Source organism: Electrona antarctica (assembly GCF_951216825.1).
Source record: "Electrona antarctica genome assembly, chromosome: 16".
Lineage (NCBI taxonomy): Eukaryota > Metazoa > Chordata > Actinopteri > Myctophiformes > Myctophidae > Electrona > Electrona antarctica.
The window spans coordinates 35,351,883-35,378,941 of NC_136797.1; the positions used below are offsets into that span (position 1 = coordinate 35,351,883).

The 27,059-nt window shown below is 40.2% G+C and overlaps 2 protein-coding genes across 3 annotated transcripts; one reads left to right on the forward strand and one right to left on the reverse strand.

Annotated features, from left to right (window-relative positions):
* Positions 1 to 1,493: 1,493 nt before the first annotated feature.
* On the reverse strand, positions 1,494 to 4,847 carry LOC306939419 (phospholipase A2, minor isoenzyme-like; the record flags this gene model as incomplete). Its single annotated transcript, XM_079524007.1, has 4 exons — positions 1,494 to 1,612; positions 2,254 to 2,387; positions 3,308 to 3,455; positions 4,799 to 4,847. The coding sequence occupies 4 exons, from the start codon at positions 4,845 to 4,847 to the stop codon at positions 1,494 to 1,496; spliced, it is 450 nt and encodes a 149-aa protein (XP_079380133.1).
* A 3,732-nt stretch (positions 4,848 to 8,579) lies between these two features.
* LOC306939863 (asparagine--tRNA ligase, cytoplasmic-like) lies at positions 8,580 to 25,073 on the forward strand. 2 transcript variants are annotated; one of them, XM_079524625.1, is made up of 15 exons: positions 8,580 to 8,797; positions 13,709 to 13,791; positions 14,816 to 14,881; positions 15,045 to 15,137; positions 15,855 to 15,944; positions 16,424 to 16,502; positions 16,662 to 16,732; positions 17,159 to 17,245; positions 17,585 to 17,806; positions 18,390 to 18,589; positions 18,966 to 19,101; positions 19,479 to 19,592; positions 21,174 to 21,305; positions 23,018 to 23,149; positions 23,909 to 25,073. In XM_079524625.1, exons 1-15 carry the CDS (start codon positions 8,776 to 8,778, stop codon positions 24,038 to 24,040), a joined length of 1,659 nt encoding a protein of 552 aa, XP_079380751.1. In that variant the 5' UTR covers positions 8,580 to 8,775; the 3' UTR covers positions 24,041 to 25,073. The 2 variants fall into 2 exon arrangements, with proteins under 2 accessions (XP_079380751.1, XP_079380750.1); XM_079524624.1 differs by having other exon boundaries at positions 8,581 to 8,818.
* The last annotated feature ends 1,986 nt before the right edge of the window (positions 25,074 to 27,059 follow it).

Genomic DNA, 27,059 nt, shown 5'->3' on the forward strand with positions numbered 1-27,059 from the left:
CTGTTTGGAGTTTGCATGTTCTCGATCAAAATAAAAATAAACAGTTTTTCTCCTCTCCTGAACAGTTTGTCTTGCCGCCATGACTGTCTCTGTATCAAAAAATAGTCACATTTGTGGCTCAGGCTGGGAAAAAGTGCCTCAATTCGCCAATAGTGAATTGAAATTTCATATAGTTGATCTGATGCAAACTACTGACTGGTGATCTTCCTATTGTGTAATGTGTATTCACCAAACCCCTGGTGTGTAAAGACGTTAAGTTTCATGTTGTGTTGTGTCTGTGTGGAGTTCCTTGTTGGTCCACAATCAGATGGAGTATATGTGACCTAACGAGGCATCATCGCCACAATCCTTGAGGGGAGTATACGAAACAAAGGCAAAACAAATCTCCCTTCCTCAACAAACATGACTTGGTGATGAATCACCTTGGTCTCTCTGCAAAGCATAAAGGATTGACGTACTTGGTCTGCTCTTATTTTCCCCTCTACACCAATCCCAAAACCATCTCTTCACTGAAAATAGCTGTTCTACAAACTGAGCTTGTAGATGAGTTATTTTAGCTGATGCTCCCCCTAGAATAGAGACGCTCAAGTGGCTATATCCATTACAACAGCAATTTCAATATAGACAACTAGGAATAGTGTTTCTGAGCAGTGGAAAATTTGTAAAAACTGCAAGGCCTTGCACACCGGGGGCATGACAAATGCTTTTGGCTGCAATGACATCCCGCCCTAGTACAGGCGAATAGTGGAAGGGGAATCAGTCATGTGAGTGTGTTGGTACAAGCAACGGTGCTGCTTGCGTGGATTTGGATTTTGGATGTGGTGGTTGCACGTCCCTGCGTTACAGGGACGTGCTAAATGATTGATAGGAATTGAGTCTTATGGGTCTGTAACTATGAAGGGTAACCGTTAACCGATAACCTGGAACTTTATAGAACCCGTGAAGTTCTGTGGTTTCTTTCCATTATAATCAGAACCACCCGTGAATCACCACTATCCTGGTATGTCATGAACTCAGGGTAGTATACCACTTCCAGAAAGGCCCATAATTAGGTTCTGAGAACCTTATCTGAAACTGAACTAGTAGTGTATGGAAACAAATCCAGCACCTGTGAAATAAGTTTCACGGTAAATATCACTTGGTCTAAAAAGGAGCTATAAGATAGTACAAAGTGCTAGAGTTAAAATAACTCCATTAGGGGTCTGTGGCCTAATGCATATGAATCTGGAATTAGAAAGGTTTATAATCACTGGTGATTAATACTAAAGCATTCAAATGGGTTTATTAGACATGCTCCCACTTGAAATCATACAGTACAATCTCATACTCACAAATTAATTATAATTACTTATGATGTACTAGGGTGTCTTGGTTCCAAAATGAAATTTATTTTCATGACAATATCACCATCTAAGTTGGTGTAGTAGTAGTATATAGGTGTCACACAAACGGTGGATATACTGTATCATTTGGAAACGACTCCTGTGTTGTCTTTATACACATTGGTCGCTGGACAGGTGTTCATGGTCAGGATTCCAGGTATTCCTCCCAAAGCACTCTGCAGCCATCCTGTCACACTCGCAGATAAACATTGCACATTCGTCGTTTTTGCCTGAGAATGGGAAAGTAAAATCTATTAATTCAGAGTTTCTGTTATTTCAGAGATTAGAAATGTGGTCAATATTGTGTGTGTGTGTATTTTAACCAAAACAATATCACTTAAAGAATCCGAACAGTTGCTCAAACAGACAGATAAACTATATTTCACATCTCTTTAAACAGTGGCTAGTTTACCTTACACTACCTTTCTGGGAGGCAGTTTATCAGAGATAAGGAATTATAAATAAACTCTAGCGTGATACGCTGGGGTCGACAGAGGCCATGGATTTCAAAAATAGTATGTCACTAAGGATATCAGTCAGTGTCTGTGGCAATACTTTATTTTTCAAGAAATGTATACAGTTAAGGCCCATTTATACTTCCATTTTGTGAATCTACTTTTCATAACTCGGAAAGTTATGAAAATAAAACGTTTTCCAAGCACAGGGTACGAACGGTAATATATCCATGGAACTTTAGGTTAATATTTTAAGTCAGATGGGTGAGCGCAAGCATTTTCAGAGCATGTTTATTTTAATGGTCAATGATCAATCAATTGTGTTGAAAAATCAAAACACATTTTTCAAGATTTTATAGACAAAATAGCACAACTATTTGTTACATTATGTGTTTTTGTGTTGTAAGTATACTTACTTAGACAGCTTGGCTTCCTATTGTCGTGGTCACAGCTCCAGAAGTAGTGTCCGATGTAAGGGTTGTCAAGGATGTACCAGCACTCAGGATGATCCACAGCATCAGCGTAACAATTGTCATGCACCTGACAGCACCTACATTTCAACCAAAGAGATACATATATGTACATGTCCATCTCAATGAATTAGAATATTGTGTACATTCGAGTTCATTTTTTCCCCTAATATAATTCAAAAAGTGAAACTTCATATATTCTCAATTCATTGTGAATAAAGTGAAGTATTTAAAACCTTTTTTTGTTTTAATTTTGATGATTATAGTGTACAGCTCATGAAAATCAAAAAGTCCTATCAACAAATTAGAATATTGTTTTTTTTAACGAGAAATGTCGACCATCAGAAAAGTATATTAATGTATGCAGTCAATACTTGGTCTGGGCTACTTTTGAACAAATTATTTCATCATCACCATAGCGCCCCCTACTGTCGAGAAAACAGAGCTGTATGGAGAGCACTCTTGGCAATGTGAGACAGCACAAGAACTAAATTGATACTTCTGAATCTGAATCAGTTCACTGGCCCAGAACACATGATGAATTTATTAGATGGTGGCCACAAGAACTCAATCAATGGCTAATTTATAGGACCTGGAAAAAACAGTATAAACAGTATAAAAGTTAATAAATAAATGTGTGTGTGGTATAACAATTTATAGAAATGCATGTGGAATCAAATGTTACAGGTGCATACAGAAATGCTGGTGTAATATTTTTGTGCAGGCCTCATTCTTGAATGTGGCACTTACAGAATATTTAGTTTCAAAAGAACAATTTATCTGGAGACAGAGTCATACTCCTTTTAGAACAAGAGCTCTTTCACTGTGTAATTCGGAGAGGAAAGTTGACAGTGAACATAAGATTCAAAGAATGGAAAATAGAACTTTTTGTTCATCCTATACCCGGTTTAATTATTGCTGTCCATATCTATACCTGCAGTGTCAGTCAGCCATTGTAAATACATTTCAAAATAATGTGGTTCTCTGAAAGAGCACTGACTTGTCCAGTCCGTCCACAGGGGCCCCGGAGCCTCCCTTTCCGCAGTGGCATCCATAGTCAGCATAGTCAAAGACGGGCCAGCTGTCTGGCATCACACACAGCATCATGGTTCTGAACTGGGCCAGGTTCTTGTGATCAAATGCCTGGGCTGGAACAGAACAGAACACACTCACGTTTAGATGTTTACTTTTTTTTAAAGACCTGAGGCAGATTCTACAAAAGCCTTTTAAATCCAACAGTTCTCTGAAAAACGCATGTTGCTATATTAGTAGTTTTCAAAATCTTTAATGTCAAGGACACCCAAAATATGTATTTGGCTGACATCATCAAACCCTCTACTGTATAACCATACGTGGAGAAGACTGGATCATCACCTAGCTCTGCATATATGGAGCTCTACATCTGACCTCAAATCCTTAGATCTCCAAATATGGAGCTGATCTGTTCTGACATTCCATATGTTGTTCCTACCCCACCCGTCCTTCCTGTTCTGACATTCCATATGTTGATCTGACCTCATCCAACCCTGTACACTCAATACATGCTCCATATATGGCCAGTACATAATTCATCCATATGTTGATCTGACCCCCCATGACTGCTGGGGGAGCGCCCTCAGGGCGTCTTACTGGTGGTATACTTCACTTTATTATTTCCAGTGATGGACAGTAACTATATTTACTTGAATATTGTACATAAGTAACATTTTGGAGTATCTGTAATTTACTTGTGTATCTGCTTTTTTGGATTCACAGAGGGAAATCAATCAGTGTATACCCTACTCTCAGCTAGGATGTAAAAGGGAAAATTTGTCATCCAGGCGCACAAGGCTATCCATCTGTTTCACTCACACAAAAGGCAGAGAAGTACGCGTTGAGTGACCCAATGATGATGAGTTTGACAAACCATGATAAACCAGACAGAGCACCCATACTGTATATTGGAATGAGAAAGGGTTCATTTATTTTCAATCCATGTTTTTATAAGTGTTTATATAGGCTTTGTAGTGGTTCTACATGCAAGTCATTAAGGTTTTGTTCAGAAAGTTACAATGTTCTATAAATGAGTAGTGAAAACAATACTACAATGTGGATTGATATAAATATTTAACCTACTTTTACTTTTAAATGCTTAATGGATTGATATAAATATTTAACCTACTTTTACTTTTAAATGCTTAAGTCTTTTCAAAAGCATGTACTTTTGAATACGCAGTAGTATTTAGCAACTTTTACTTCTATTAGAGTAATACACCAATCATAAATACTTGATAATTCTACTCCACTACATCTCAGAGGTGAATATTGTACTTTTCAAGCTACTTTAGATTAATAATACCAAACATAGCCTGTACATGAACCAATTAAGCCCTATTGTATACTTCGGCTGTTCAAAAATAACCAATCTACAAGTTCCTTTTCAAAACCTTTGAAAAGGAACGTGTAAAATCTTGGAGTCCGGATCAACAACATTTTGTAAAGTGCTACTCACCAGTAGAGAGGGCTAAAGCCATAAGAAACAGGCACTGGAGGGTCTTCATGCTGTGAGTGTACTGGTCAGCCGGAGATAGAGGTCTTCTAATCCTGGGAGGGCTTCCTTTTATAAATCAGGTGTGACGCCTTGGTACTGTACCTGCCCTCTATGCACAGGCCAATCCAGAGTGTTGATTTAACCTTGCATCAGTCACGTTGTGAGGGGGTGTTTGGCATGAAAGATTTGGGAGGTTGTATAGGCATATCCTGGATCATTTGCAGATCCCTTGGGTCCTTCCATGTCCATTTGGTTCCAATTGCAAAGTCTACTCTCAGAGAAACAAATGGATAAATGAACACCAGTGGTGGAACGTAACTAAGTACATTTACTTAAGTACTGTACTTTTTTTGTACGATTTGAGTATTTCCAATATCCAATACTTCTACTCCACTACATCTCACAAACTCCATAAAATCATCAACGTGTCCAGCAAAATAGCTGGGGTACAATTTGAGAGTATGACTTCAATGTATGAGACCCGGGTACTCAGGAAGGGGAAAGCTATTAGGGACAATACACACCCGTTACACAGCCAATACCATCTTTTACCATCAGGGCGACGGTACATGGTACCTTCTCTGCAGGCTAGGGCCTCACTCACACCTTTCGATCTAGCATACAACATTGATGCATGCTAGATGTAAGCAAGATGTAAGTGTCATGGCCGCCCCAATGCATTTCCAATGGAAGTCACATGGTTTGATACAACATTTTGGACTACAAGCTGTTGTATGGCTTTCGGCTGTGTTTCGACTGCCCCCCTCCCCCTCATACAACACAAATGTTGTGTCAAACCATGTGACTCCCATTGGAAATGCATTGCGAGCTTGCATCAGCTATACATCTCATACAACAAGCATACATCAGTCTGTTGTAACGGTGTGAGTCGCCCCTAGGGCTGAGCTCACACCTTTAATGCAATTCTGGTGCTCGTTGGATGCATGTTGTGTAGTGTCATGGCCGCCCAATGTATTTCCAATGGAGGTCACATGGTTTGACCCAACATTGTGTTGTGTGAGGGGGAGGGGCGCAGTCGTCCGCCATTGGAAATACATTGGGCGGCCATGACACAACACAACAAGCATCCAACGAGCACGAGAATTGCATTAACCGTGTGAGTGCACCCTAGGGCTTCAAGATTGTTTGTTCCTATAAGTATAGGACAGGCCCCATCTCAGTTCCGTGCATAAAGTGTGATGTGATGCCTCTTGGAACTATGACTGGTGGCCTTCTGTTGGCATTGTTTCTTTATTGTCAATGTACTGTGTGATCTGTTTGTTTGTATATGTTTTCTGTATCCTGATGACTGCTTGGCACAAAACAAGGACAAATAAAGTATCTATCTATCTATCTATCTATCTATCTATCTATCTATCTATCTATCTATCTATCTATCTATCTATCTATCTATCTATCTATCTATCTATCTATCTATCTATCTATCTACATTTATTTGAAAACTTTAGTTACCGGTATCTATAGTTACTTTGTAGATTTTGATTATTATTAGAAAACATACATTATACACTAAAGCCCAATAGACATTTCAGCCATTTGAAATATTCAAAAGATATTTGAAAACTTGAAGTGGGACATTCTACATATTGACTACTTTTACTTTTGGTACATTTTGATGCCAATACTCATTTTGAATTATGCACTTTTACTTGCAAAAGAGTATTTCTATATTGCAGTATTGATACTTTTACTTAAGTAAAATATTTTAGTACTTTTACCACTGATGAACACTGAGGATTTTGCTGTGTGGGACTTCTCTGCCACACATGGTCAAGCAGGCAAGCACTCACTCTCACAGGGCAGGGGCCCAACTGCCAGCATGTGCAAAACCAGATGATAAATCCCACGCTCTAAATGACCTCACAACTTGTTGCATTTATTTAATGTTCCAGCACCAGTGAACATAAACGGAACTTGGCATTGTATGCCCATGGTGGCCTTGCAGTGCCATGGGAAAAAGGGATATGATAAACAAATTATCACCTGCCATTCGTCATCGTCATTGCCCTTGTATTATGCAGCACTAGTCAGGCTCTTTTGAGATTAGTGGCTTATAAGCAGAGCAGCATGCACACATTTGGCATTGACCAACAGTAATAGTTTGATTATAGCTATATTGGACTGAAGGATGGACAGGCCGATGGTATGGCAGAAATTAAAAAAATTACTGACATTTAGCTTTCTTCATAATTTACTATGGAGATTATGTTCTCACCCTTGTGTCTGTCTGTGTGTGTCCAGTTGCTGGTGAAGAGGTGACCACAGAAAACGACAACAGCAGTGGTCATCGCTCACACAGGTCATGGTCTGGTCATGGCCAACTTCCTCCACAAATATTTCCCAATCCATTAACAAGTCCATTAAAGGTATATTCAGTGATTTGACTTAATTCAAATATCACTTATTTTTTCTTTTTTTCTGGATAATCCTCCCTACTATAGAGTGTGCTGACCATATAAGGAGTTCCTCCCTGTCCCCAGTGAGCCCCTGGGGTCAAAAAACCCTAGTTTCAGTTTTGGTGGCGGGTGGCAAAACCTTCATCCAATTAGGATGAGTGGGGCCTTCCTCCAATCATGATCGAGTGGGGGCGGGCCTTGGTGCACGAGCTGTTGGCCTGTTGCACTTCCCCCCACTGTAGAGCGTGCATGTGCACATTTTGTTACCGGGGCGGACTGGGTGGTTTTCCAAATCACCCAAATCACTGAATGCTCCTTTAACAACAAAGAATTTAATATTTTTGTGAATGCAAAAACCCACAGTCCTGCAGTTCCTCCAGACTTATGAATTCACATGATCGTGCTGCTATGCTCAGGTTCTTGCTCAGGTGCTAATATCTCTAACTTTAGTTTAGAGTTAGCTTTGCATTTGTTTTTGACACCGGTTTTAAATTCCTCAGACAGACACAGACACAAAGCGGTGTGTATCAGTGTATATTCCCCATACAGACAAAATCATTGTGATAGGCAAGCAGGGGCTGCAACACAAAGAGAGACCATGAAAAGCAATGTTTAAGATATATCAAGGTCAAGTTTATATAGGCTGTCCCAAGCTGGGCCCTCCACATATTATGTGGACTCGGAGTGCATGTTTCACTTCAGCTCAGTAAAGACAGTAGCCTATTAGAAGTATACAGTATAGTTTTTCTTGTGAACTTTGCTGCACATTTCAAGTAGAAAGTAGATATAAAGAGGCCTTGTCAGTACACACAGCTTGCCCCCCCCCCCTTCCCCTCACTGTATATGTTTCTTTTCCCTTTTTACCTCCATTATGATGAATTCCTGTTCTGTTCTTTGTCTATATAGAAGTGTCTATTTGTACGTCTCTAAATGTTTTGATGAATTGAACATGGTGGACCCTGTTGTAAACAAGTGTAATGCTTAATTGGGTCGTCCACTCACAGTTAACAGCCTTTGTATTGAGTTTGTGCTTGAAATGTACTGTAATTCTGCAAACTGTTAATAACATTTTCAATCAATCAATCAATGTTTGCAGCTTTATATCTGGAAAATCGAGATATTTCAAAGCCTAAGAAATCCTGGGCAGCACGTTGCAGATCCGGTCTAGAGCGGCTACGGAAACGGTCTGCGTGCGTCCATGCATGTGTAGGCCTACATGCCAATTACACTACAGGACATAGTAGGCGGGCTCTATACCGGATCTCAGCTCTGTGCAGTGAATAGAACCCATAGACTATTTCTAAGGCTCTGATAGATAGAACCCAGGCTTTTCCAGCCCAGAGCCTCTGTTCCAGCCCTGGTGGTGACGCGGCGTTAGCACGGAAGCTGACGTAAAACTCAGAACTCGCATGAAGGAAGGAGCAGGCTGGCTTGGCAGTGACAGTTGTCATTCATTCATCGTTTTAAACGCAATTAATTCGGTTTCCTTTGGTTATTTGTTGGAGTGTTCTTTGGCCAGTCATGGCAGAAGGCATAACAAAAGGTGCGGAACAGCTGGCAGTGGGTAAGACAGGAGGAGAGGGATGTGTATTGAACTGGTCAGGTGTGTGATTGTGTGCACGTCAGTATTGCATCAGTCCGGGTGGCTAACGCTAAAGTGTTACGCCTTAATCGGTGACTCGTCTAATTTTGTGACCACTCGCGTCGCTGTTAAGATTTTCGGATGACATTGAGGTTGTTGTTCAAGACACACAATGAATCAATCATTTCAGATGCAGTCCAGAAAAAACGTTTGTTATTTATTGTTCATTTGAAGCACGACTGTCGACGATATAAAGGCGCCCTGTGGGGTCGCCGTAGTCAATAGGTCACCAATTCCGGTATAACTGTTAACTTCACATAGTAGCACGCGGCTACTGTTGAACCTAAATGGGCGTTTATGGTTACAACTCTTTATTCATTCTGCAGTAAACCTGGACTTGTTAAACGTGTTCAAATATTTGGTGACGTGTGTACAGTAATCAAGAGTTGAATAAAGAACACTGGATTTTACTTTACTTTGTAGTTGTCATTGTCAGCAGTGGCAACAAGGTTGTGAGGTAGCTTATTGATGCTGCATTTGCTGTAGCCCTGGTCCAGTGAGAGACTCTCTATAAGCACTGGACCAGGGCTACATTTGCTGTAGCCCTGGTCCAGTGAGAGACTCGCTGTAAGCACTGGACCAGGGCTACATTTGCTGTTGATTTGACAGTATTTTTAAGTGATGTGAGCCAAGTTGGGGGGGTGGGAGATACTTTAAGACTATCACTAGTAGTCCATGGGCCCAGACCAGAATTTTCACTAGTGAGGGACATTCAAGGTGGCAAATGCTATCATGTTTTTTTGAAAAGGTCTATATCCCTAGATAATATTTCAACATGATAGCAGTTCCTAAGTGGTAGCTTAGTTGCAGTTATCAGCCTTCAAAGACACCAACCATAGATTCACAGAATGAAAAATCGCCTAACTGTTTTTTGAATAAAACATGTCATACAGAGGGAAAAATTAAGAATTATCTGTCTTTCACTCAATTTAATCAATGAACATCATCATAACCATCACTGTCATATCAATTATTCAGTATTCATCATCTTCATCATTATCACATAATCAATCAGTTTAATTTCATCTTCCTCTTCCTTCTGATTGCTACAGGTTTGTAGCTTGCACATTTCTGTGCACTTTAATTTGTTGGCAAGGCAGGAGCAGTCTGAAAGCTTGCAGGTCCCTACACACTTGCAGGCCATAAGTTCCAGCACAGCCATTTGTGCTGGTGGCCCCCGCATCCAGTCTAAAATCAGCATAGCTATAAGAATAAGAGATGTCATATGTCATATCAGTTAGGAGCCCAAATGACTATGAATTTCAGATTGCTGGGCATGGGGGGTCAGATCAACATATGGAATAAATTCTGTACTGGCCATATATGGAGCGCCTTAATTTTCAGGCCTGTTGAGAACTTTGCGGCAGGCCCGTCTAGAGTTTGAATGGACACTTGGACAGGTATCGGTCAAAAGGGAGACATCGAAGAGGAAGGACGGGTAGGGAAGGATCAACATATGGAATGTCAGAACAGGTCAGCTCCAGTTTTGAAGCTCCATATATGCAGATATAGGTGATGATCCAGTCTTCTCCATGTATGGAGACGGCTATAGACAAATTCAGAAACGGGTCTCATGGTCGCAGCTTACGTATTTCCTGTAGGCGGACTCGACATAGCTGCGTGGTTTAAACCCTCACCAGGCGCACCTCTTCAACTACAGTGAACGGTAGAGTGACTGATGTTAGTCTGCCTCAAACGTTACTCTTTTACCTGGTTTTTACTAACACTATCATTACAAAGATGCCCAGAACATCGAATTTAGTTTATGGCTGCTCCAACATTCCAACATTCCAAAAAGGCTGCCGTACTTTATACCTCATACTTTAAATGCTTAGTATGAGGTATAAAGTACAGCAGCCATGTGTTCATAAAACAGAAAGATTGGGTATTGGGTAAGACTGACGTTATGCATCTTTCAGGACCTTTCACTGCTTCGTCTCAACCATTACTCAATGGCTCTGGTCTCAGACCCCGCGGTGGATATTTTGATATCTTGAAGACGCGGGCGGCTGTGGCTCAGGAGGTAGAGCAGGTCGTCCAATGATCCCTGGGTCGGCGGTTCGAATCCCAGCTCCTCCTGTCCACATGCCGAAGTGTCCTTGGGCAAGACACTGAACCCTACATTGCCTCCAATGAGTTGGTCGGTGTGAGCTCGCCACCATTGGTGTGTGAATGTGGGAAGTGAGGATGCTGGCATCAACTGTTCGCCGCTCCCAATGTATGAATGAATTAACCATTGTAAAGCACTTTGAGCACTTGGAAAAGCGCTATAAAATGCAATTCATTATTATTATTATTGAAAGTAGCCAAACCAAGGCTTGCCCCAGGATTAAAGTCATCAAGGTTACATTTAACTTAATTATGACAAGACATTATTGTATGGACATCAAAACAGACTTTAGACTGTAAGATCCTTCTCAATAAATGTAAAGCAAAACATAATAGCTATTTATGGGTTTCAGCCTAATTATTTCATAATTTATGCAAATATGCTAAATGACAAAAGGTTGAATAATTTAGTCATGGCAAGATACGAATTCCAGGAAATGTATAGACTCAGAGTCTAAGAGAGACTAAGATAATTATTGACTAAATGTGAAAAATGTAGAAATGTCCTTATTTCGACTTTTGCAAATTATGCAAATTAAAAAGGTGGCATGATTGCACCATGGTAACAGATGAATTTCTATACATCACAAACATAGACTCACCTTTCTAAGTCAAGTAAAGCAAAGTTATAGTAATTTCTTGTGTTGGGGAATATTTAGCCAATTATGCTAATTTATTACTATAGGCCTACATGTTTATATACTTTGATAACATACTTTTATATGTCATAGCATTTGTGTGTGTGTATAATTATAAGTGTGAATAAACTTAATTGTAACATTTACAGTAAACTGCACAAAATCCTACTCTGCATATAATGGGAGTTAATGGGGAAACAATGATTGTCCCACAAAAGTATTAAAGCTACTCATTTGAAAATGCTATCATGTCTCAAAGTACTTATATGGACCCAACAAACAAAATGGTAGCAAATAGACTTCTGGTCTGGCCCATGGACTATAGAGGATCTTGAAATGAATGCATTATGCATTGCATCCAAGCCGTAGGTCAGTTTCGGTTCTCTAAATGAAACTAACTACCCCCCACTCCTTCCACTTACGGGAATCTGACAACATCATCAGAGTCATGACGAGGGAGGGAAAATGACTGAAGATGAGTCAAGTTGATCATTAATGTCCCTTGTCTCTACAGCATAAGGAGGACACTTCAAAATCACATTTTTATCCATACTGGTTCAGGGCATCATAACTCCACACACGCTCACACACACATGCTCATGCAGTTTAAATCAAAGCAACAGTAATTTGAAAACCGATAACGATATAACTTTTTTCCAAACCGTAAAGGTGGTTGTACACCGGCCACGTTTTTCGGAAAACCGATGGAGAAACGCTGCTAAAGATCCGAATTCGCATCCGATTCGCGCCCGGTGTGTGGAGACCTTTACAGGGTAAACAGAATAATCGGCTCTATGCATGAAATGACTGAGGGGGCAGTTGAAAATGGCGAGGAGGCACATCTCATTTTTCTTTTTTTTAATATATTTTTTATAACTTTATTGGTTTTTTCACAGAAGCATTATTGAAATACTGGAGTTGAAAAATAATAAATGGTGGCATTAACAGCTTCTCTTAACAAACCCCACAAGTATAACGTACAAGAATGAACACATTGAATTTTCACAGGGACAACAGAAAACAAGACAAACAAACCTTAAATACAGGATCAATAAAAGTTGAAAAATAAAAGGCAGACAAAAACAGTACACAACATCCTATAAACAATCACAAGTACACGATACATCCATAATCCGCATTACATCACAGCAATCCAATCACAGTATACCGGTAGGCTACTTTTAAATCAAAAGTCCAGCAGACCTCACACATCCTCAAGCAGAGACGGATTCAAATTCTGAATGAATTGAAAGAATGGACGCACATCTCATTTTTATATAGTAAAACAATATAGAATATGTACATACAACAATTTGCAACTGAGGGTGCCAGGCCCCCTCTGGCACCCCCGGTTGCATGTGTTTAGTTTAGTTAGATTGTCTAACTAAACATCTAACATGATCTGTCTAACTTAGACATACCTACAGTCAAAGAAAACAACTGACAGATTACAACTTGTCCAAAATGCGGCAGCCAGAGTTTTAACTAAAACTAAGATGAGCGAACATATTACTCCAGTTTTAGCTTCACTGCAGATCTACAAGCTCGTAGTCAGCTTGCTTTCCGGGGTTTTACAGGGTTTATGAAGGTTATGTGTTTCCATATGAAGGTGTCATATGTTTCCGGTTCAAATCTACTGTCAAGCCAATTAAACAACTGGAACAGGGAAGTGGTAGCCTATAACGCCTGTAAAATGTCATCTGTAACATGCTCTTTCCAACGATGTGTTGGGGAAACTATTCATTCTGTGTTTAACCGAGATGAATGCCATGAACCCACCTGTCATGTATTCTGTCATGTATTTTGTGTGGTAATGAAAGGATCTGTGTTGGTGTGCAAATTAATTGAATCTATTGTGTTAAAAAAAAAATCTATAATCAGAATGTAGATATTAAAATAATCAATCCCTATTTTGGGCATAAAATGTGTTGATTATACAGAATAAAAAAAATAAAACGGCTTAGTTATCGATTATGACATTAATTGAAAAAGGTAATAGATTATAGAATAATCGCTAAGAAAATAATAGATCTAATCTGTATTTGGCTTTATTGTGTTTCTACAGGGGAGCTGTATGTATCAGACAAAGAGGGCAGTGATCAGGATGGAGACGGAAGCGAGCAGAAGCCCTTCAAGACCTCTCTGAATGTAGTGACTCATTTTTGCTTGATTATTATGGGACAAAGTAAATAGACATGGTTAAATGTACAACCCCTGTTCCCCTGTTCACATGGTTATGTTTAGTTGTAAGGTTATATAAGGTTGTATTTAGGGATTAGGTTAGAGATGTTTAGTGATAGGGTGGCGCTGGGGTATATTACCTGTCAGACAGTGTCAACTACAGCGGAGTCTAGGGTTTCGAATCCACCGCAGTGCATCTGCTTTGACCGAGTGTCGAACACAATTGACCGTGTTTGGGGGAGGGAAGCCGAGCAGAGACTCAAGCGAGGGTTATCTTTGTTGCTGCTCATACTCCTATTGGCTGGGGCAGTGCCTGTCGGCAGGAAGTTCTAAGCTGGAGGAGTAGAACGGAGGCGCTACGTCCTCCCAGTGGGGGCTCCTCACTGGCAGGTGAGCCAGAAGGGTACAACAGCAGTGGCAACACAGAAATGCATGGGGAGGACTTGATTGGCATGATGGCTAAATTTGGAGAACAAAGGGCAAAAAATTATTGGCTACTCTAAATTGTGTAAAATATAAAATAAATCCCACTGCGTGAAGTGAGGGGCGCTCTTATAATCGTAGTACGTACATCATCATACAACAACTCATTGGAAAGAGTTTATGGCTGGAACCAATCACAATTCGCGTCCTCACCTTCGTCATCAATGTTCGTGTTACGCAATGTTAGAGTTACACAAACACGCAAAATTGTCCATTCATTGTCAATGGCATTTAATGTTTGTTAGCACAAAATTTGGGTTACACACACCAAAAGCTGGACATAGTAGGGGCTATCGCCCCTCAAGAAAAAAGGAAGATGTTTAGGCATGGGTTTGGTTTTGTTAAGATCACGGTTAGGCTGGGATGGCCTAACCGTGCTTGTGTCTTATTTTGAATTTAATTCTTTGCCTCTTCATTCTTAGCGAGTATGTGTCTGACCCATGTACTTCTCACATTTTACAAATGTTAATGACTTGATCCCATTTTCACTTAACTTTTATTTCCACAGGCTCTGTTGTTTGTTGGGAAGGAGCCTTTCCCAACTATCTATGTGGACTCGCAGAAGGAAGGAGAGGTAAGGAGAAACTAATTATTAATCGGCCATGTCTATTTTATGTACTATTTTAGCTATTTTCAAATAACTTTACAATACAAATACTTTAGGATTCCGCCCTACCTGCAAGTTTCTTGTGTTGATCAAGTGTTCAATTTCTCTTCCTTCCCTCCAATCCCTGCAGCGCTGGGCAGTTATTTCCAAGACCCAGATGAAGAACGTCAAGAAAGCCTTCAACCGTGAGCAGCAGAAAACTGGTGCCAAAGACAAGAAGGAGGTAATGTATGTCATGGGTTCTCAACCCGTGGGTCGCGACCCCTCGGGGGGGTCGCCAAATTATTTTAGGGGGTCCCCAAATTATTTTCAAAAAATGTTTATTTTCACGGTTTTTCAAAAATAGCAGACCTACAAGCTCGTAGCGCGCCACTCGGTGGCGCGCTATGAGCTTGTAGATCTGCTATTTTTCAATAGCTAAATTATAACTGCTTAAAACACCAAAAGGGGTTCCCGCCCAAAATGGTTTAAGGTTATTGTAGTCAATTTATATTGGGGGTCGGGAGGGGGTGGGGCGGGGGTCCCGAGACATTGCCAAAGCATTTCCGGGGGTCCCCGGCCAAAAACGTTGAGAACCCCTGCTGTATGTCAGTAAGCAGGCATCATGCAACTGCTCAAAGTCTGTATAATAGGCTTTTTTTTGGGTTAGGGGTATAATAATGTTGTGTGACAAAGCTCTAGCCTACAGGCTTAACCTCATGAACCCTAACATCCCTATTTTGGGCACGTCATAATCGGCGAAAAATGATGATGCACTGAATATCTTTGCCAAAAATCGCTGATGTACAAGATCTCAACATGTTGCAATGTGATACATTGTTCGCCTATTATCACATGCCCAGAATACAGATGGTAGGGCTCATGTGGTTAAATAACAAACAATATTAATAATAATAATATTACAAAACGGCATATAAAGTGATATTTGTGTGACCCACAGGCCGACGACATGGATAAGAGAGAAAAGAACTTGGAAGACGCCAAGAAAATCATTGTTGAGATGGATTCTAGCCTGCCTGAACCAAAAACGGTCTGTTGATGAACTTGGTGTTGGTCTTTGTCTGCGTTTGCCACTTTGCCTGTCTCTTTTCATGGTTGTCCGTTAGTGACTGACTAATAGAGCAGTGGCGTCCCTGGACCCCCAGAGGTCCTTGAGGGGGTTCCAGGGGTCCCCAGCAAAATGATGAATGTAGTTGGGAACCAAATGGACACTATGGGGCTGTAACTCTGCGTACAAATGGAACCAACCATCTGGTTACATTTGTAAGGGTCCATTTGGTTACCTTGGTATGGCTCCATCTAATCTTTCTGCGTAATTAGTGACTGTATGAAACGTGGACACAGCACAGGCCAAGAGAGGCCTGCTTCACATGACCATCTTTGTGACGTGTCTGCCTGTGTCGTTGTCAAACTGCATGCATGCATGTCTGTCTAATTGTTAAATATTGAATGATGATTTAGTCTGCACATTTCTTACATATGTTTTATTTCTTAACATTGTTTATCCAGGTGAAGATTAGTGGCATGGAATCCATGAGAGGTCAGAGAGTGAAGGTTTTTGGATGGGTTCATCGACTGAGGAAACAAGGTAAAATGATAAGACTCCCCCCTTTTGTGTTATATTCTATTGCATAAATGTAGTACCTACAAGTACGTGCAGTGAAATATTACATCAGGTTGAACTTGAACATGTGGACGGATGTATTGTGTCTTCCTCACTGAATATCAACCCTCTCTTTCTTCTCAGGAAAGAACCTGCTGTTCATCATACTGAGAGATGGCTCTGGTTACCTCCAGTGTGTTCTGAATGACAACCTGGTATTTCCATCCTTTATTAATTAAACTAATTGATTTGAATTTGTTTATTTATTAGCTAAAGATTAGAGCTGTAACTACTTCATTCATGTGACCTAACCACCATCTTAATTGGAATACAATATATAAAATAAACATTGATGCATATAATTTCCCAATTGTTATGTGGTCATATTTATATTGTGAGTCTCTATACGTTGAAATATATTATCATTATATATCATTGTCATTATGTGTTACTCCCTGTGTTGCCTCTAGTCTACAACAGGGGTTGTAATTCTGACTTGTTCTGACCCCCCTTTGCCTCAGCTGTTGGGTGCTCATTTGCATTACTTCCTTATGTGTCACGAGAACAAATGGATCAATGACTGTTATAGATTGTTACTGTATTAGTATATAACAAGATTGTTCCTCCTTGCTGTGTTTCAGTGTCAGTGTTATGATGCCTTGGTGCTGTCCACAGAGAGCACAGTGGCTCTGTATGGAACGGTAGAACCCGTACCAGAGGGCAAACAGGTACATGTACATAAGATAAGCACCAGCACTAAACGATAAACCATCTGATAAAAGATTGGTTAAAAATGACTTCCGCTAGTGGATAATGGACAGGTAATCTTTTTTTGCATAAGTGCAGAATCATGCAAGTGAGCATTGTGAGCCTGTAGATCTGCTAATATTAACTTGTTCTAAAATCAGCTATTTTCACTACTTTTGCTTGAAAACAAATTAAAAGAACATGGAAAAATGTGGAGATGCAGTACAAGGATTCTGCCCGACAGCGGCAATAGTTCAGGCGTATCCTCCATGAGAAATACGACGCTCACGTACGTCTTGCCGCCCCTGTCCTCCCAATAGGCCCCCGGCGGCCACGAGCTGAACTGTGACTTCTGGGAGCTGATTGGCTTAGCCCCGGCAGGCGGCGCAGACAACCTGGTCAACGAGGAGTCTGACGTGGACGTGCAGCTGAACAACCGGCACATGATGATCCGAGGAGAGAGCCTGTCCAAGATCCTCAGGGTGCGCTCCACCGTCACACAGTGCTTCAGGGACCACTTCTTCAGCCACGGATACTGTGAGGTGAGGAACCCGCGCTGGGTGGGGGAAAAGTACTCCCATGTTTTGCTTAACTCTTTAAGACCTGAGACCAGATTCTACAAATGTCTTCTAAGTTCTAAATCATGAGAGTTTTCTGAAAACTATAGCAGTGGTTCTAAAACTATTTCATGTCAAGGACCCACAGAATATCTGTATTTGGCCGCGACCCCCATCTGAAAATATGTCGTTCCACGAACAACATATTTTATATATAAAATAGTAATCATATTCGGCTATTCGGTTTTCGGCCAGCTGTTTCCTATATTCAGTATTAGGTTTCGACCAAGAATTTACCATTCGGTGCATCCCTTTCCTTCACTCTCTGACTGTCTCTGATCTAGACCTCCTGCTGCAGAATTGCATTTTATGCAGAACATACATGTATTTATTATGCAAATTAACCAATAAGCCTATAAATATATTTTTAAATAAATGGCTAACCGTGGACCCTTCCCTCATTTCTCCAGTGTGTTACGATATTATGACAAAACATTTCATTTTTGGTTTTACAAATGGTCTGGTGGTCTCTAACTCCTAGTTTCCTTACCCCCGCCCCCCTCTCTAGATCACCCCTCCCACCATGGTCCAGACCCAAGTGGAAGGCGGCTCCACTCTGTTCAACTTCAACTACTTTGGAGAGCAGGCGTACCTGACCCAGTCCTCCCAGCTCTACCTGGAGACCTGCATCCCTGCGCTGGGAGACACATTCTGCATCTCCCAGTCATACCGCGCTGAGCAGTCCCGCACGCGCAGACATCTAGCTGAGTAAGTTGAGTAAATGGTACATTTATATAGTGCCTTTATCTAAGCCATTACATTCACCCATTCATACACCAATGGTGGAGGAAACCATGCAAGGCACCAACCTGCACATCGGGAGCAATTAGAGGTTCAGCGTCTTGCTCAATGACACTTCGACACTAACTCTATAGAATTCAGTTGGGCAGAAAAGAGTGTTCAGAGGAGGTGATGATGATAGAAGCATCTTCCCGATGATACATTTTTGGGTCCGATCCCAATGTTTTGTCTATGCCCAAAATAGGGACGCCATGTTGAAACTTTGAAAGTTGTAAAATATGTAGACGATGTAAATTAAAAATTGTTAACTGTCTCTCTTTCTCTGTCTGTCCGTCTCTCTCAGGTACACCCACGTTGAGGCTGAATGTCCCTTCATGACGTTTGAGGACCTGCTGACCAGACTGGAGGACCTGGTGTGTGATGTGGTCGACCGTGTGCTCAAGTCCCCTGCTGCCTCCCTGCTCTATGATCTGAACAAAGTATGTACACACACACTGTCCAAACCTTGTACACTAGGGGGTTTGAATCTCCAACATTTTTTACATTAGACTTGATTACAAATCTTTTTTTTTTAACTAAATTTTGATTAGCAATTACCACCCTTTACCTCCCACAATTTAGTTGTTATGCCAATTCATTCTTGGAAAGACAATTAATTCTTGCCTACACACGTTTCTTTGTTGTCGCTGCTGTTGTATCCTACCGGCTCACCTGCCAGTGAGCACTAGGACAATTAAATATATAATGTGCGCCCCTATTGTACAACTTCAACTGTGCTCTTCAACATTGCGTTCCCCTGACACATTCTCTTTTCGTCAATCAATGATATTAATAATAGTAATAATCTATATTTCAGGACTTCAAGCCCCCCAAGAGACCCTTTAAGAGGATGCAATACACTGAAGCCATTGATTGGCTTAAAGAACATGACGTCAAAAAGGATGACGGCACATACTACGAGTTTGGAGAGGTAAGGACAATTCATTTAGTTCACGATCAGACCAGTATTAAAGTTGTACGATTATTTTCCGAGCTATGTTTTTTAAGAATGTCCTCAGTGAAGTTTTTCCACAGCCCAATGTCATTAAAATAAATTGTAATGTACCACTAAATACTATTGGCCTGTCACAATTATTACATAATCACCTAATCGCAATTATTTGAGATAAGCGCAATCATTTGGCAGAATCGTCATTTCCATGTAGAAACATTTTCAAACATTTTCCAAAAATAGCAGAAATAGCTGATCTTCAAGCTTGTGCTGTAACCTTGTAGATCAGCTATTTTCGCTATTAAAAAAAATCTTTGAAAGTATAATACATGTGTCAGTAATTTAGATAGAAAGTTATTTGTCATACTGTATCTGCCCTGTGCAATTTGTGATTATGAAGCCAGACATTAAAGTATGTATTCATAATGTTCCAATGTTAGTGCCATAAACACAATTAAATCATTAATCATAATTATTTTGTGTAACAATTAATCGTCAACTTAAATTTGTCATCATGACAGCCCTAACTACTACAATTACTGTTAGTCTCCACCATGTCATTCCTGTCTCTCTCTCTTCTCTGCCTAATAAAGCTGCTTAAAATGTTAGATAACTATAAACATTACTAACATTATAACTTCTACACCACTAATAATAGCACTGTAACTAGTACTAATACCATTGCCATCGTGGCATCTCCTCGTTCTTGGTACATTTCCACCCTACAAACGAACCGCTATAAAATCTTAAATATATTGTTATTCCTAATTCTACTATTAATGTCACATGTCATACTCTTTAATGACTCCTCTCTCCAATGCAATTTATATTGAGGTATTTGCTTGATTTTGGTTGTTAACCTGCACACAGTTAAGAAACAGGTCCTGCAGTAGTTGTAGTAGTACCAATCATGTCTCACCACTAGATGGAGCCATTGGCTTCTCTGCACAGGTTTTTGTCTGCCAAATTTAGCGTCATCCAGTTGTAACCAAATGAACCCTTACAGGCTTACAGGTCCATTTGGTTCCATTTGGTCAAGTCTCAGATATCAGAGAGAGAACATTGTATCAAATGGTGGTCCCTGGCTTACTACATTATCAAATTGGGGGTCCTTGAGATGAAAAAGAAATGCTGAGAATCACTGTTCTAGAGCAGTGGTTCTCAATATGTGGGTCAGGACCCACTGGGGGTCCCCAGAGGACATGAAGTGACAATTTAAGGACTTCTAAGACCTTTTTTAATACCTAAACAAAGAAATACCATTACTGCATCAAAAGTAATCAAACTATACTATATAAACTGGTCAAACATTGGCCAAATTGTCAAATTCTATAATGAAGAAAGAAGCCGAAATTGTGAAACTAGCCTCTGTGAGCTTGTAGATCGGCTATTTTCACAATATTTATCTGTGGAACCGGGTCAAACTAAATGAAATGCTTAAAATCCTACATTGCATGTGCTTGTCAGGGTGAAGTTGTCCCCAGTTGAAATGTGATTATTTTGGGGGATCACAGCCTGAAAAGGTACTGTTCTAGAGTTGACTGTGTGTTCTGGTTTCAGGACATCCCAGAGGCTCCAGAGAGGCTGATGACAGACAGCATCAATGAGACCATCCTTCTGTGCCGTTTCCCCGCCGAGATCAAGTCCTTCTACATGCAGCGCTGTGCTGACGACAGGCGCCTGACCGAATCGGTACCAACTCTTACCTCACTATACTTTCTACAGGCGCCTGACCGAATCGGTACCAACTCTTACCTCACTATACTTTCTACAGGCGCCTGACCGAATCGGTACTAACTCTTACCTCACTATACTTTCTACAGGCGCCTGACCGAATCGGTACCAACTCTTACCTCACTATACTTTCTACAGGCGCCTGACCGAATCGGTACCAACTCTTACCTCACTATACTTTCTACAGGCGCCTGACCGAATCGGTACCAACTCTTACCTCACTATACTTTCTACAGGCGCCTGACCGAATCGGTACCAACTCTTACCTCACTATACTTTCTACAGGCGCCTGACCGAATCGGTACCAACTCTTACCTCACTATACTTTCTACAGGCGCCTGACCGAATCGGTACCAACTCTTACCTCTCTACCTGGCTGGAGAGGAGAGAAGGATAAAAAGAGAGGGCGGGAGACAAATACAAAGGAGACTTACTTTCTGCCCTTCATACCAGCTGGCATGTAGGGCATCAGCAACCTTCATACCAGCTGGCATGTAGGGCAGCAACAAAGGGTTTCCACTCCTGGCTGTTCTGGGCCAGTGTCAAGGAGACCGATATGCAATTTATGCTCGGTCGCATGACAGTGTTGCATGCTGAAAACAGTTTATCTACAAGCTCACAAGGTGTCACAGAAGTGGCACATTTTGGGCTTGTAGATCTGCTATTTCCGGCCATCACGCTACAGACAGACAGACTTGGAGACAGGAGATAAAAGTGGACAGAAGCAAGAGTAGAGAGGGAGAAAGATCTTCACCTCATTTTTATTATAGTGCTGAATCACATACAAGCAGCAACAATAATATCAGCTATAATAAATGTATATTGCAAAGTAGTCCACAGTCGTGTTCCTTGTAAACGTTTGATATGAAGCCGCGAGTCCACAAGTATGATCTATCAGAGCTATAGATGTCAGAGAAAGACTGTAAGACAAGGCAAGGGTATTTGTATAGAACATTTCAACAGGGCAATTCAAAGTGCTTTATACAAAACATTAAGCATTAATAAACACATTAAGGACATTTACATACAGTTTACAAATGGAAGACAAAATAAAACGTAAAGCACACAGACAAAACGAGACAGAGTTTAGACACCGACAGAAATACAAAAGGAACAAAAAAGACAGGAAGAATATAGTGAACGGGGGGAGAGAGAAAATACATGAAACAGAGGGTGAAGAGAGTTGTGACTCATTGTTGCTATGGTAACCTGCTAAAGAGATGAACAGTGTCATGTCAGTGTTGCGGAACTTGCGGATAGTGCTACGCATGAATGGTCACAGCATTAGTTAGAGCCTTTTAGCCTGAGACCCAAAAGACAAATTTGATGTCTCCCCGGGTGTCAATAGACAGGCTTGTGAATGTCCTTAACAACTAACGGCACGGCACACCATGTCCATCCATGCAAACACACAAAGCACATACACTGACATGAATATAGGTGCATTATTGTCACATTGGTGCGTGGCTGTGCTTGTGCATATCTCCTGAATTGACACATCTAGGAACACACAACATGGTACGTGTACATCAGTATTTCTATCTGCCGATGTGGTGATTTGTCTGTAAATGTTTTTCAGCAGTCGTGATGATCTGACTGACTGACTGTCTGGTCTGTGGTGTGCTTCAGGTGGATGTGTTGATCTAATTGGCGTGTCTGGTGTGTTTTAGGTGGATGTGTTGATGCCCAATGTGGGTGAGATCGTTGGAGGCTCCATGCGTACTTGGGATGCAGAAGAGCTTCTAGAGGGATTCAAGAGAGAAGGAATCGACCCAACACCCTACTACTGGTACAATGACCAGGTACTGTCTACTGTATCTATCAGTGCATGAGCTGTGCATGTTTCTAGCTATATGTGCTATATCTAGATTCAGACACAAGTCTATGCGATCTCATTTCTAAATTTGGCTGTCCAAATCATTTTATTTACTCCTATGTTTTTGCTACAATAGAGAGACTTTAAGAGAGGTTTAAGTCAAGAAGCCACAGTAGTTGGCTCCACGTGCCACATTTTGAATGTAGTAATGTTCAGCAACTACAGACTAAAGAATCGAGATTCACATTTGAGCAAGAATCGTGCAGCACCAATTCATACTCTGTCGTAGGGCTGCCAGGGCAATTACCCGAAAATATTTCGAAACCGATATTTAGAACCAATAGCCGACTTATAACGGAATAATCGAGAATGTATTTTTACTTGTACATCTTGTATATCAATGTGAAAAAGCGAATAGATTTTTTTAAAATAAACTAACTTGATTAGTCTGATTAACCACTATTTTATGTGAGCGTGCAAACCAATCTAAATTATGCTTATGAGGATGTTCAGTGATGGAAAATAACTAAGTACATTTACTTAAGTACTGCACTTAAGTACAAGTATTTCTTTTACTTGAATTGAGTATTATATAATACTTTTACTTCTACTCCATTACATCTCAGAGACAAATTGTACTTTTACTCCACTACAATTATTTGAAAACTTTAGTTAGTAGTAAAGTAAAACATTCGGGGTCCTTTTTCCCCCACCACTGATGTACGTTTGGTGTCTTTTTACACAGAGGAAGTACGGTACCTGTCCCCACGGTGGATATGGCCTGGGCCTGGAGCGCTTCCTCACCTGGCTACTCAACAGACACCACATCAGAGACGTGTGTCTGTACCCACGCTTCATACAGCGCTGCCGACCATGAGCATGCACACATACACACACACACACACACACACACCCCTTGCTGCTCAACAACAGACAACCACATCAGAGATGTCTTTACCGCTTTATACAAAGCTGCCAACCGTGAACACATACACACACACATAACAGTAGCCCATGCACAGTTCAGCGTGAATCAGTGTGTGTGTGTGTGTTCCGTAAGTGTACGGGTATATGTAAGAATTGACCATGAATCCAAACGTACCTACAGAACACATGAACAGTGCTACTGCACTGTGGAAACAGACTACAGTCACCAAATCAGAGGCATCTCAATAACAATTGTTATTTCAAGAGACATTCAGACACACACACACACCTTTCTCCACCTTAATCTCTTCCTGTGTTATACTGTTTATCCCTGCCAGTTATAGGAGGATTGTCTCATAGTTAGTTTATTGGATACCTCTGTGTTCCATAAACCTCACACAAGGTCAGGGGTGACCAAAATGCATTTAATCACATGACAAGCCAAGTGATGCTGAAAAATGTAAGAGAGTGGTTAAGCCTTGTAGAAGGACCTTTGCCTTTGTTCAGTGAGCTTTAATCTGTGCATCCCTGGCAGGTGTAAAGCCTAATTTATACATAGTCCTAGTGGAGTATAAATTAAGTTTAACAAGGAAGGTGTACAACAATTGTATATTTTCAGCTGGACAATGTAGCAGAGAGTTGATAGCCTGCTAGTTAAGAGTTTTTTTTCCCATTGACGATTGTCAATAAAGAATGAACATTTGACATTTAAAACAAGGTAATGTTTGACTTTATTATCCAGCTCCAGCATGGATGTGTACTCTGGAATGTTAGGAGACACTAGTTCTTAGTTATACCTGGAAACATGCAGCTTACGTGTTTCCACAATAATTAAACATTGTAGGCTATAATGGCATTCAAATATTAGGAAAGATACAATAAATTAATACAATTCAGAAGTTGATATGTTGTTTCCTTAAACGACCCGACTGCTCCGCTCTGTCCAAAACATGTACGTCCTCAATAAATGTATTTATGCGCTACGAGTCGACAAGTCTGAGTTATTTTGACTACGTCTTAAAGTACTCATGTAGGCCATTTGATTCCCATAAGTTATTTGTTTTCATTGCAACAATGGATATATCTCCTTTCATACCGTTTCACAAATCGAACATTATTTACGACTTTGTCATACAAACATTTTCAGTACATACATTAATTACATATATAACATACATAACCATAAACATGTTTCTTTTTTGTTATAACTTCCTTGTTCCTTTTAACTTGTCTATTTCCTTGTACTATTGTACTGTATTTCAGTACAAGAAAGAGAACACAGCTTAACTCAAATGTTGCTTGACAACTCTTGAGCAACGACTGCAACACTACACTGACTCAGACTGAGTTCACTGTCTGCATGCTCATTTAAAAGAGCAGAGGGGGAGACGATGTAGAAGAGACAAACAGCGGGATGGCTGAGAGGGTGACAGTATAGGACAGACCGACAGTAGGACAGCTGAGAGGGACAGTGTGGGACGGACTGACAGACTCACTGAAGAATGAGAGGGAGATAGTTGAGAGATTTGTCTCGTTTTAAACTCATTAAACAAGTGATCAGTTAGAATATGTTGCATAAAAGGAATGACACGATGCTGACACTAAAGTTAGGTAGGCTTGTATAATAAATAATAAAACCTTGTTAGTAAATGTACAACATTGTAGTACTATATTGTTTAAGACACAACCGATGTGTCATCATGGTAGCACTTTATTTCTTTCCCAAGTTCACTTTTTTCAAGTATTATCACAACATTTCTATTATGTGGGCGGGGGCTTAGGGCCTAACTGCTACAAAATTATTTGTTTCCTTTCCACTCATTGTGGTCTGGTCATAATCATGTATAATTCCCATTATAAATTATTCAGCCACTATATGCCACATTTTGTCATCCAAGTTACTACATAATCATGCTTCATTCAACTATAGCCTATCGGTTTATTTTAACTTCATGATGGGCTATTTTTACCCTGAGTAATGTTCTGTTTCTCAAACATTACATTCATGAACACCAATAAACCAGCATAGCCTATAGTACAGACTGTGTCCTCCAGATATCTGTGAATGCAGAAACAAGATAATTCCACCTGCTTCTCGATGGGTGTGTCAGGATTCTTTTACAGCAAAAGCACACATTTTTCTGTTTGTATGATTTATTTAAGTTTACCTACTATTTTAATTGTAACAATGTTACCAAGCTCTGTTTGCACATTCTGTATTGCAGTAGGGCTATTATCTTTCATATATTTTATATTGACTGAACTCAACTGAACTGAACTGAACTGAAGAGAGAGAGAGAGAGAATCGAACAAACAAATCAACACAACAAACAAACAATAATCTGGATAGTTCACCCAAAAATATTTTTCTATCGATTACTAACCCCATGGAGAATTCATGGATTTTCTTTTTGTTTTTGTCACCTTTTGTCACCTGTGATGACCAGCAGTGGTTCCCTATGGAGACACAAAGACTCAAATCATTGGCTTAGGAATGCGACAAAACAAAACAATATGAATTCAAGTCTCCATAGGGTGAGTTAGTAATCAATAGAAATAAAGTCATTTTGAGGGTGAACTATCCCTAAGCACACACGCACATAAAATACAGAAAGGCTTGCTCATGCAGCACTCAGTTTATTTTTAACAATACAATAAAATATGCAAACAACCAACTTGTGATGTGAGTGACTGACAGTAAGTACTGCACATATTTTACTTAAGTAAATGTATCAATTACTGCAATGTAGAAGTACTCTATCTGTTAAAGTAAAAGTTAGGAATTCAAAACAAAATTATTGACTTATGTAGCCTACTTAAAGGACAACTTTAGTTTTTTTCAACCAAGGTTCATGTTTTAGGTTGTTATTAGAGAAAGTAAAAGATGAGTGTTCATTTTTTTTCATTTGCTGCTTTCTTTCGTTTTAGGGATTTTAGCAGTTTTTGACAGGGGTTTTTGACAAACTGAC